Here is a 12,356-nt window from a genome sequence, read left to right as displayed (position 1 = left end):
ATATATCTAATCAATAATGTATCATGTATGATCTAAAATTTTTATTAAGTAGTATAAATAGTCATACAATGTGAAGATGAAAGATAAATCATTTTTATAAGATAAATTATTTTTACAATATAAATTATTGTACTATAACTCCTATCCACCACTTTTCAATAGATACTAAGTAAGAATATAGAAAAGTAAAAGAGAAGAAAAATATTTTCTTTTTTTATTTGATAATTATTACAGACTAACCTCAGATGGTTTAAATAATATATAGAAAATATTATAATAAATATATTAAAAAAATGATAGAAACAACTGATAGTTCAAATATGATAAATCTTTAGCAATTAATTATTGATTATTAGTTGCTTTTAACTTTGCTATTATCAAATCCTGAGATCTCTGTGTTAACATGGAATTGTGTTACGTTACAAATCCCAAAATATTCCTGTTTGCTGGAATACCGTTTACAGAGAGTAATAGTTCATTGATAAATTGTGCCCTTGTGGTTTTCTAGTATTAATTACCGCCGTTCACCATTTCGACTCCGGTGGTGTCGTCCTTCCCATTCTCCGGCGCCGCCGTCTTCTTTTCCTCCCCAAAGAGCTCCTGCATCTCCTCCAACGTCTTGCCCCGCGTCTCCGGCAAGAATGTGAAGAAGAACACCCATCCCACAGCGGCCATTCCAGCATACAAGAAGAAGCTGCCCCCCAGCGTGATGGCCTTGTAGAGCGAGATGAAGGTCATGGCGATGACGCCGCTGGTGACCCGGTTCATGGCAACCCCCATGGCGGCCCCCATCGCGCGCAGGCGCAGCGGGAAGATCTCCGAGCTGTACACCCACGCGATGGGCCCCGCGCCGATGGAGAAAAACGCCACGTAGGCCAGTGTGGAGCTGATGCTGAGCGCCGCCGCCCACTGGAGCTGATGCCCTCCATCGCCGTGCCTGTCCACGGCCGTCAGCCCGATCCCCAGCGCCGCCAGCGACACGATCATCCCTGCGTAGCTCCCCAGCAGCAGCGGCCTCCTCCCCACGCGATCTAGGAAGAAGGTGGCCACCAGGATGAAGAGAGTTTTGGTGAACCCCACCGCCACCGTCGTCCCCAGCTGCGCGTCATCCGACTTGATCCCGGCTGCCTTGAAAACCCGGGGAGTGTACAGCACCACCGAGTCGATCCCCGACGTCTGCTGGAAGAAGTGGATCCCCAGGGCGGCGATCAGCACACGGCGCACCGACGGCCTCGGCCGCAGCAGCAGCTCCCTCCAGGCTCCCTCGTTGTCTCTGTTCTTCTTGGGGACCGCCACCACGTCGTCGTCGCATTCTTCCGGGATTCCCGCAGCCATCTTGATTTCGGCGAGACGGAGCCGTGCTTCCTCCGGCGAGTCGCAGGTCTTCTCGAGAACTTCCTTGGCGTCGCCGAGGCGGCCGCGCATGACGAGCCACCGCGGCGACTCCGGCATGGCGAGCACGCCGAAGCCGAGAAAAACCGCCGGGATGGCAGCAACGCCGAGCATGAATCGCCACCCTAGGGACTGCCGGAGATGGGAGAAGGCGTAGTTGGAGATGTACCCTAGGAGGATGCCAACGTTGATGAAGACCTCCGGGAAGGAAGTGAGGAAGCCGCGGCAGGAGGCAGGGGCGACCTCGGCGGTGTAGGTGGGGGAGATCATAAGCGCATATCCAACTCCGACGCCAGCGAAGAAGCGGCCGAACATGAGAAAAGCATAATTCATGGCGAAGCCCATGAGCAGCGCGCCAGCGAAGAAGATGGCGGCCGCAAGGACGATCGTGTACCGGCGGCCGATCCTGTCGGAGGTGAATCCAGCGGCGAAGGAACCGACGAGAGCGTAGACATCAAGGATGCCGAGCAGAATCTCCACCTGCGTGTCGCTGATGTGGAGCTCATTCTGTATGAACTTTTGAGCTCCGCTCATCACTCCGATATCTGATCCAATCCCCAAACAGAAACATTCGATCACAAACAACCACCAAGAATCAAAGCCGACGACGAAACAGAAACCATCCATGATCAACCGCATGCACGTACGTACCGTAGCCCAAAAGGATGGAGGCCAAGGAGGCCAGCATGGTGCAGCCCATGGTGTACATATTGCGGCCTTGCTTCGGCGGCGGCGCCATCTTCTCCACCGACGCCAACTGCTCACCATCCTCTTTCTTTTCCCCCATTCTCAGTAGAGAAATTAAGAGAATTAAAGGAGAGACCTAAATTTCCTAGTCCATAGGAAGCATGGTGGACTACTGCAGCGGTGAGCTGGGTTTAAATAGACCAAGAAGATCCGTGAATTCTGAGAAAAAGGGGCAACAATATTATTTATTTTTCCATACATATATTTCTTATTTGCTTGTTTTCTCCATCCTTGCTGCAAAAAGGTTGGAAACCGCCATCTCTGTGGAGAGGTAAATCACGGTGAATGCGGGACTGACCAGGGCATGGTGGCTGAGGGATTTGGAAACATGGCACAGATTGATGTTATCGCAAATGCAACCATGAGCCCTCGAACCGCCCACCTCATGCTGCAAGCACCCATGCCCTGACCAGCTGACCCCGCCCGTGGGGGCAGTTTTCTCCATCCTTGACCACACACCTAATGGGTTAGTCCGGATTTCCAATCAGGATGGATTTAATAAATTAAAAAAAATTAATATAATATAAAATATATAATAAAAATCATATATAGTAATTTTATGTATTTTTACAATAATATTCTCTTGGATTTCATATTTTTAAAATATTAAATAATTATTTTATTATCAATGATATTAAACATTTCTCGCTTAATATATGATATTAAATAAATATTATCTTTCAACCTTACAAAATAAATTTTTAATTATTTTTATTATTAAAAATATTCTCTCTATAATTGCAATTACAAACATTAAAAACAATGTTAATTTCAAAAATAAATATACTAAAGGATACATTAGATATATCTTCAATTGAACAATCCTTTTAATAAGCTCGCTAATCCCCGCAATATGAGGAAATTAATTATTACATTGCATGTCAAAAATAAAGTTATTAAGTTGATGTTCAAAATATATTAACTCTACCAGGGAGATCTGATAAAATATAAAACAAACTTACATTTGAAATTTTCAATTTTAGCCCTTGGCTCTAGTTAAAATAAAGATCTGTCCATTCCCGGAGTTATTTTCTTTAACACCTATTCAAGAACATAACATAACTCAATTAATCAATCAAAATTTAAAATTTTTGACTTTAAATGCTCAAAAATTGAACCAACAATCGAAAAGTAAACTGAAGTTTCATTTCCAATAAACGTGTATTACAACTTCCAAAATCATACTCTAGATACTGAAACCAAGTCTAAGCTGCCTCAAACTATGGTTTTTTATGACAAAAACGTACGACGATGATAAGAAATGAGTCGCACAACTTCGGCGAGAGAAGAAGTCCAATAGACTTGTTCTAAATCGTGATATTTCCTCATAAAAATGATACCAATGGAACGCCCTATATTGGTTTTTTTTTATTAAAAGCACATCTCACATATTTGTAAAATGACATAACTAGCTTTCAGTATTGTTTTCGTTATTATCCTATCTCCAATCTAAATCAGGTACGTTGTAGTAGTTATGAAATGCGGTTTCATACCTGCTATACAGTTATAGCAGATAGTTGTAGCAACTATAGTTCTATTGTCATGCCTTGGGGGTCTAAGTCTCGGTGCCCCTTGGTGATAATTTATTTATAAGAGTCCTAGATATTGTATGAACGCGAAAATGATGAAATTCATGTATGTATCACTTTTTGTATACAATGAAAATTATATAGATAAAAACACATATGAAATAAAATGAAAATACAACAAAACAAAAAGAAATGCATGCAAACCATCAGCAGGTCGAGATTTATGAGTAACATATGTAAAGCTGAAACCAACTATAATAGGTTAGCGCAGTTGGCCACTATATGGGTGTTTGCCACATGAGACTTGGGGTCAATTCCAACAGCAAAATGTTTGATGGGTTCCTGACCTCCCCTATGCAAGGGCTACCGTAGAGAGTCTGGGCCGAGGCTGAGAGCTGAGACACGGTCTGAGATGCATGCAACTCGAGGCTGAGAGCTGAGACACGGTCCGAGATATAGCTCGAGGCTGAGTGGAGACTTGGCTGGGAGGCCTGGACTCGGAGCTGGGTGTTGAACCCGAGTAGAGTAGTCAGGTATTGCATTTCCAGTCGACCTGGTTACCGAGTCGGAGGGTTTGAGTCGAGCAGGTTGCCGAGTTAAGGCTCGACCACCTTGCCACAGTATCTTCAAATAACATACTTAAGAACAATATAACATAGAGGTATCAAAGATATATGAGTATCTTCAAATAACATTAGTTATAGCTAGTCCGAGATCATTTCAACATCATCTATGAAGAAGATGAAGAATAATTTAAAGATCTTTTTTAACAATGACCTAGTTCTCAATTTAACTAGTTGAGCACTGCCTTTTCTATAATGTAGTCTCTTATTTTCCGTTTCGTCCAAGTAAACAGGCCTTAAAAGTCTTAAGGTGAACTTCTTTTATTACACTTCATTGTCAATATAAAGTGGGCAAGACAAAAAAAACACAAAGGGGGAAATTAACAAACTGTAGGGTCCTCATTGTCATGACATTTTTTGTAAAAAAAACAATAGATGGCAATATTTTGAAAAAAAGTCCAAGTTTTATTCATTTTTATATTCCATTAATACTCTTTATCCAACAATTTTCATGTATATATTCATGCTAGCTCCCTTATATATCTTCACATGATATCTACTATTATCGAATCTTAGTCATATAGAATAATTTTGCTATATATGTTCCTCTTTACTCTTTCGTATAGGATTTGAGTTGTTTGACATCCCAATCAATCCAAATCAAGTTAGACTTTTCTTCGAAATTAAATCTAACATGGCTTGACTTTAATGTCATTTTATCTAATAAATCTAGATATCCACATCTCTCTTCTCTCCTCTTGAGTAAAGAATGCATTATTTCTTGTTCGCTAGCTCAATTATTTGATGGCTTAATATTTTTCCTAACAAAAAACATGCAGAAAGGCAAGAAAACCATCCTTATCAAACTACACTATATACCAAGAACACAATGAGACTATTATTCAACGTCAAAATCTCATTGAAATAGAAAATTTGATTAATGTCCTCACTCATCTTTGACCATTAATCCTCTTTCTCAATCATCGACACGAACAAGATTGTCTCACTTAAATGTCCCTGAGGGGAGAAAGAATAAAAAATCAGAGTTCGAATTTTAAATTTCGTGAATATTTTAATTAAAGGTGGCGGCTTCTACTGAGTAGGTATAAGTTCGTAATCCAAATATATATACCTAATAGATAATTATTAGAACAATAGCAAAGTCTGACTTAAACGTTGACTTATCTTCCCAACCACGACAAGGGAAATTGAAAAACTCTAACAACTACCGTGTGGGGCTGCTAAGGTGGCGGATTCCACCTTTTTCGTAGAAGAAAAACTCTAACAGCTCACGGAAAAGAAATTTCTCCGGAGTGATGTCAGTCAGTAGAAAATCTTAGCTAAACTGATAGGAAGATTGAGTGGTGGACTGTCTTACCTAAGAACTAGAGAGAGAGAGAGAGACGATGAAAATAGTGAACTTAGATATCAGACTCTCTGGCCCATGAAAGTGAACAGTAGAGACATTGTGTGAAAGTGAAGAAAAAGCATGATTGAAACGCTGTGCAACAGAATTACATTTCTGGTCGTTCATGTATGGCTGAGAGATAGCTGAAGCAAAGAGAAGATGGCAGAAGGAACAAGGAAGATGCCTGGGCCATAGGACGACTGCATTAATGTTATTTTTGTGTGGTTTTAAAGAGTGTTAGTGCTATGAGAGAAAGTTCATTAATAAAATATAAAGAGAGAAAAAAATAAAATATTTATATATATTTTTTTAAAAAAATAAAGATTCATTAACGTAAATATTATCTTAGAGGAAAGAAAAGAAATGAAGATTAAATATATAAAGTTATAAAAATACCTCCACTCCTTAAAATAAACTTATGGATATGAAAATACGATGGAAAATTTTTCCTATTAAAATCATCCTGTAAGACTAGCTAAAATTAGTATTTATGACTTAAATAAATAAGAAAAGTTTACATATTATAAATATATGAAAATATAAAATATTGAATCTGTACATTTTGGTCAGATAGAGGATAAATCAGTATTTTTGTAAATATTTCTGTAAAAACTTATTAAATATCTCTTGAGTCTTGTCCTCAAAGAGATATGTAGCGAGGGTCAACATCGACATCGTGGAATATGAGTGGTTAGACATTGGGGAATGATGACACGCATTGTGTGAGGTGCAACGGTGTAAAGATGAAATACCTAAACGAATGAATTTTTTGAGAAATTAATATATTAAAATAGGGATAAAATTGAAATAAAATATTTTTGAGTTTCCTTTCCCCTTTCTTAGACTCGAAATCGGAGTGCAAAAAATTATACTAATTCATGAATATGTAAAAGTGAAGCTTATCCAATTCTCTCCCCTTCCTTTCTTTAACTCACTCTATTTCAAACCAGAGTTAAAATTCTCCTCCTTCTTAACTCACTCCATCTCAAATAAAGATCAAAATTCTCTTTCCCCTTCTCTCCCTTTCCCTCACCTCCTCCGAAAACTGCTTTTTCTGATGACATGAATGAAAACAGTAGGAGGATGGGCTGGCACATGGGGCAGCCCACTTCATTTTGGGCCTTGAAGAAGCCCACCAGCCCAAGTGGAAGCTGAAAGATTTCAGTGTTACAATTGATAGCTTTGCTTCCTCAAAATTTTTGTCTATCTTGATAATTTTTCTCCGACTTTCAATTTCCATCCTCAGTTGATCGATATCTTTGCTAAAAGATTAGTTAGATGTCCAAAGAATGGCCAGTTAAGCAATGTGAAATTATAATAAATATATTGATTTATTTAAATATAGATAAATGATATGATACAGATTGAGTCCATGTCAATAGTTTCCGGGGCATAGCTGAGTTGGTTACGACGTAGCAGACTTGCAGAAGAGGGCAAGGATTCGAATCCTGGCGAAGCCAGGCAATACCCTCCTGCGTCGTGACCAACTGCAGTTTCTCGATTTACCTCCTCATAGATGGTCGTGGAGCCGACCGTGCGGGGCCGCTAAGGTGACGGATTCTACCTTTTGTAGAAGAGTCCATGTCAATAAAATTAATCACACTGAGCGAGATAAAAACTTAATTGTTATGGTTGATTTTCAATTTCTCATATGGCATTCTCTACTTCAAGTAAATCTCGGCTTAACACATTGGCCATTCTTATTGTTCTTGTTCTCGCCAGTCTTATTTTTCTACTGACGTGTGATCAGGAGGAGGAAGATCATTTGGCATCGGCTGGGTTTCACCATTAAAATAATTCCTTCACGCACCCCGCCCCCACAGCACCTAGACCTCTTCGAACCTGCGACCATGGCACTGCCCGCGGTCACCCCTGTCGCGCGGAAGGTTCGCATCGTGCTGCGCGATCGAGGTCACGTCGTGCCGCGCGACCGAGGTCGCGCCTCGGCCTCGGTCTCGCAGGAGAGAATTTGCTGCCTCGCCCTGCCCCGCTGCCCTTCTCCAACGCCGCCGACGCGGGAGAAGAGAAGATCGGGTTTACCTGAGCGTGAGCGTGTCGACGAGAGAGAAGAGGGATTGGGGAGAGGAAATTATAAAACGTACGGAGGAGAAGTACACTCAAAGTTTTAATTTAACTACAGAATATATTTTTATATTTAAATTAGTGCTGAAAATTTAGTTTATTGTTAATTAATAATTAAATAATTATGTTATTAGATTAATGATGGATATTTATTTTATAGTTAATTTAGTAATAAAAAATTTATTCTGTAATAGCGATCGAATAACTATTTCATCGCTAATTTCGTGATGAATATTTATTCGATCGCTATTTAGTATCAGAAAATTTATTCGATTACTAATTTAGAGATGGAAATTGTATTCTTTCGTTACGGCTAAACAATTAATGATGAAAATTTTATTCTGTTGCTAATTAGTGATAAAAAATATAAACTGTTGTTAAATTAACGATCGATATTTAATTTCATTGTTAATTAATGACCAAGAATTTAATCTGTTGTTAAATTAACTATCGATATTTAATTCCGTATCTAATTAGCGATTGAATTAAATTTTAATTACTAATTCATGGTGAAATTAAATATTTCATAACTAATTTAATGGAATAAATATTTCATCTGCAATTAATGACTGATTTAGCGACGGAATATTCCTTTCATCGTTAATTAGGATTTAAATTCTGTCAAAATTAATACCGTTGTTATTTTAGTGACGAAATAAATATTTTATCCCTAATTCAATTGTTAATGGATAACTTTCTTATAGTGGTTGGATGTCTATTTCCCAAGATAAAATAGGAAGAGCACTTAAACAATCAAGAATTAGTTGTTCATGGCGAGCCGTGTGTACTCGAACGCTATCACAGAAGAGTTTGTCCAGCAGAGTACACGTAGAGAGAAAAAACAATCCTTGTATAGGAGTTTTAGATACGGTAAATTGGAGAAAACTCCCCAATAGCAAATTCGTCTTTGCATGCACTCCCCACCCATGTTTTTCTTTCTTCTCACTCCCTGATAGGATTGACAAGACAATTAAATGTGTATATTTTTTTTTGTGTAAATTAAATGACACAATTACCCTTCCACCCACCTTGAAACCGACCAAGCTCCTTAGTGTCCCTACTATCTCCTTCACATACCACTTCATTTCGCCGACGATAAGAAAAAGGGAAAATGCCGCCGGCCATCGACGCCTTAAATGAAGGAAAAAAAAGGGATGGGCGAATCGATACAAGCTACAACGAAGAAGAAATGTCCAAGAACTCAAACGAAGAAGAAATCGAAGAAAGGTATGAAGGAAAATCCGATTTTTCTCATTTTTCAGCTAGGGTTTGTAATCTGTCGATTTTTTTTTGTGTTTTGAAAGCGTTATTGATTGTTTTAGGTTTTTGTCAACCCATTTTCTCTAATTTGTAGGGTTTGTCTCGATCTGATAGTTTTTGTAGGGTCGTTCGTAATCTGATTATTTTTGTATATTCGGTCTTGATCTAATATCGTACTCAATTTTATAGTTTTTTACTCAATCTGAAAAAAAAATTTATATACTATACTCGATTAGTAAAATAGTATACTCAATATGATAGTTTTTATACTCAATCTGGTAAAAAAAATTTATGTGTATATTGTACTCGATTATTATAGTAGTTTACCAAATCTGATAGTTTTTGTATTCAATTTGGTAAAATTGTTTTATATGTATACTGTACTCAATTTAGAGAAAGGATTTGAAATATACTACATGGACACAATTGTGCAGGTTCGTGGTAGTTTAAGATTATTGATCATTTTTGTCCATTTTACTTATTATGTTACCTTGAATGTGTAGAAAGAAGTGCTTACAAAGTTGGAACTATATGGGAAAAGAGGATGATACAAAAAAAATGATTATGGAGCTTTTCTTGCAAAAATGACATATTTAACAATGAGTAGACTACAATAACTAACTGAAGATATATTTAGAAGATACAGATATATTATTTTTCCCATGAATACCAAGTGGCATTGGTTTTTGTTGGTTTATAAATAAGATGAAGTGATATTTAAAATGTGGAACTCCATGCATGATCCATTCTCAGTTGGGACTGCAAAAGTCTTTGTAAGTTTAACTATATTATATTTAAATAGAAATTTATTTAAAATTAAATTTTGAGTCATGTTTGTTTATTGTTTGCTGTTTGTGTTTTGCAGATAAAATTTTTGGCTGGTTCCATACGACATTTATCAGAATTCAACATTGTTAGTGAGGACGTGTTAAGAGAACCCTATCGGCAACAAGGTGCAACCATCGATTGTGGAGTTTATACATGCATGTGGGTGGAATGTCTAGCCCGTGACACGACTGACATATGGAGCTATGCTTTTGGTTAAGAAGTATCAGATTTTGACCAAGAGCAAGTGAAATTTGAGTACAAAATAAGAAAATTCAGTACTCATTGTGGAAATTACAGTATAATTCAGTGAGATCCAGTACGATTTCAGAAAATTTGAGTATTGTTGAGATGACACCCCCACCATGATGACCATGAGGCAACCTCACATGTACATGGTTTAGTAACCATGTAGAAAAACATGTGAAGAGTTTGCTTACTATTATTATTCCACCACGAAGGGATTGCCTAGAGCAAGTGAAATTTGAGTACAAAATAGAGAAAATTCAGTACTAATTTTGGAAATTACAGTATAAATCGTGTGAAATCCAGTATGATTTTAATAAATTTGAGTATAGTTCAGATGACACCCCCACCATGATGACCATGAGGCAACCTCACATGTACATGGTTTGGTAACTATGTAGAAAAACATGTCAAGAGTGAGCTCACCAATACTTTTACACTACTTTGAATAATTTTACTCTTAATGCGACCTCACATATGTATGGTCTAGTAACCATGGTGGAAACCATGTCAAGAGTTTACTAACCATTTTTATTGCACAAGTTTGGGTTATGCCAAGAGCAAGTGAAATTTGAGTACAAAATAAAGAAAATTCAGTACTAATTGTGGAAATTACAGTATCAATCAAGTGAGATCCAGTACGATTTCAGGAAATTTGAGTATAGTTCAGATGACACCCCCACCATGATGACCATGAGGCAACCTCACATGTACATGGTTTAGTAACCATGTAGAAAAACATGTGAAGAGTTTGCTTACTATTATTATTCCACCACGAAGGGATTGCCTAGAGCAAGTGAAATTTGAGTACAAAATAGAGAAAATTCAGTACTAATTTTGAAAATTACAGTATAAATCGTGTGAAATCCAGTATGATTTTAATAAATTTGAGTATAGTTCAGATGACACCCCCACCATGATGACCATGAGGCAACCTCACATGTACATGGTTTGGTAACTATGTAGAAAAACATGTCAAGAGTGAGCTCACCAATACTTTTACACTACTTTGAATAATTTTACTCTTGATGCGACCTCACATATGTATGGTCTAGTAACCATGGTGGAAACCATGTCAAGAGTTTACTAACCATTTTTATTGCACAAGTTTGGGTTATGCCAAGAGCAAGTGAAATTTGAGTACAAAATAAAGAAAATTCAGTACTAATTGTGGAAATTACAGTATCAATTGAGTGAGATCCAGTACGATTTCAGGAAATTTGAGTATAGTTCAGATGACACCCCCACCATGATGACCATGAGGCAACCTCACATGTACATGGTTTAGTAACCATGTAGAAAAACATGTGAAGAGTGAGCTTACTATTATTATTCCACCACGAAGGGATTGCCTAGAGCAAGTGAAATTTGAGTACAAAATAGAGAAAATTCAGTACTAATTTTGAAAATTACAGTATAAATCGTGTGAAATCCAGTATGATTTTAATAAATTTGAGTATAGTTCAGATGACACCCCCACCATGATGACCATGAGGCAACCTCACATGTACATGGTTTGGTAACTATGTAGAAAAACATGTCAAGAGTGAGCTCACCAATACTTTTACACTACTTTGAATAATTTTACTCTTGATGCGACCTCACATATGTATGGTCTAGTAACCATGGTGGAAACCATGTCAAGAGTTTACTAACCATTTTTATTGCACAAGTTTGGGTTATGCCAAGAGCAAGTGAAATTTGAGTACAAAATAAAGAAAATTCAGTACTAATTGTGGAAATTACAGTATCAATTGAGTGAGATCCAGTACGATTTCAGGAAATTTAAGTATAGTTCAGATGACACCCCCACCATGATGACCATGAGGCAACCTCACATGTACATGATTTAGTAACCATGTAGAAAAACATGTGAAGAGTGAGCTTACTATTATTATTCCACCACGAAGGGATTGCCTAGAGCAAATGAAATTTGAGTACAAAATAGAGAAAATTCAGTACTAATTTTGAAAATTACAGTATAAATCGTGTGAAATCCAGTATGATTTTAATAAATTTGAGTATAGTTCAGATGACACCCCCACCATGATGACCATGAGGCAACCTCACATGTACATGGTTTGGTAACTATGTAGAAAAATATGTCAAGAGTGAGCTCACCAATACTTTTACACTACTTTGAATAATTTTACTCTTGATGCGACCTCACATATGTATGGTCTAGTAACCATGGTGGAAACCATGTCAAGAGTTTACTAACCATTTTTATTGCACAAGTTTGGGTTATGCCAAGAGCAAGTAAAATTTGAGTACAAAATAAGGAAAATTCAGTACTAATTATGG

At 37.7% G+C, this 12,356-nt stretch overlaps 1 protein-coding gene across 1 annotated transcript; it reads right to left on the bottom strand.

The window, feature by feature from the left end:
• Positions 1-361: 361 nt before the first annotated feature.
• Positions 362-2,228, bottom strand: LOC141836413 (polyol transporter 5-like). Its single transcript, XM_074723901.1, has 2 exons — positions 2,044-2,228; positions 362-1,937 (listed from the first exon to the last, which is right to left on the bottom strand). Exons 1-2 carry the CDS (start codon positions 2,177-2,179, stop codon positions 511-513), a joined length of 1,563 nt encoding a protein of 520 aa, XP_074580002.1. The 5' UTR covers positions 2,180-2,228; the 3' UTR covers positions 362-510.
• Between the last annotated feature and the right edge of the window lie 10,128 nt (positions 2,229-12,356).

This window comes from Curcuma longa, chromosome 10 (assembly GCF_044706935.1).
Source record: "Curcuma longa cultivar G26 ecotype Majalengka, Jawa Barat chromosome 10, ITB_CL_G26_1.1, whole genome shotgun sequence".
In the NCBI taxonomy this organism is placed as follows: domain Eukaryota; kingdom Viridiplantae; phylum Streptophyta; class Magnoliopsida; order Zingiberales; family Zingiberaceae; genus Curcuma; species Curcuma longa.
The sequence above is the reverse complement of the archived record's forward strand: the minus strand, read 5'-3'. Positions and strand labels throughout refer to the sequence as shown.

Bases quoted from the DNA above. Each gene is read 5' to 3' on its own strand.
- LOC141836413 (XM_074723901.1), bottom strand. From the start codon at position 2,179: ATGGGGGAAAAGAAAGAGGATGGTGAGCAGTTGGCGTCGGTGGAGAAG. The intron at 1,938-2,043 runs GTACGTACGTGC...GGATTGGATCAG, and splicing joins CTCCATCCTTTTGGGCTACG to ATATCGGAGTGATGAGCGGA.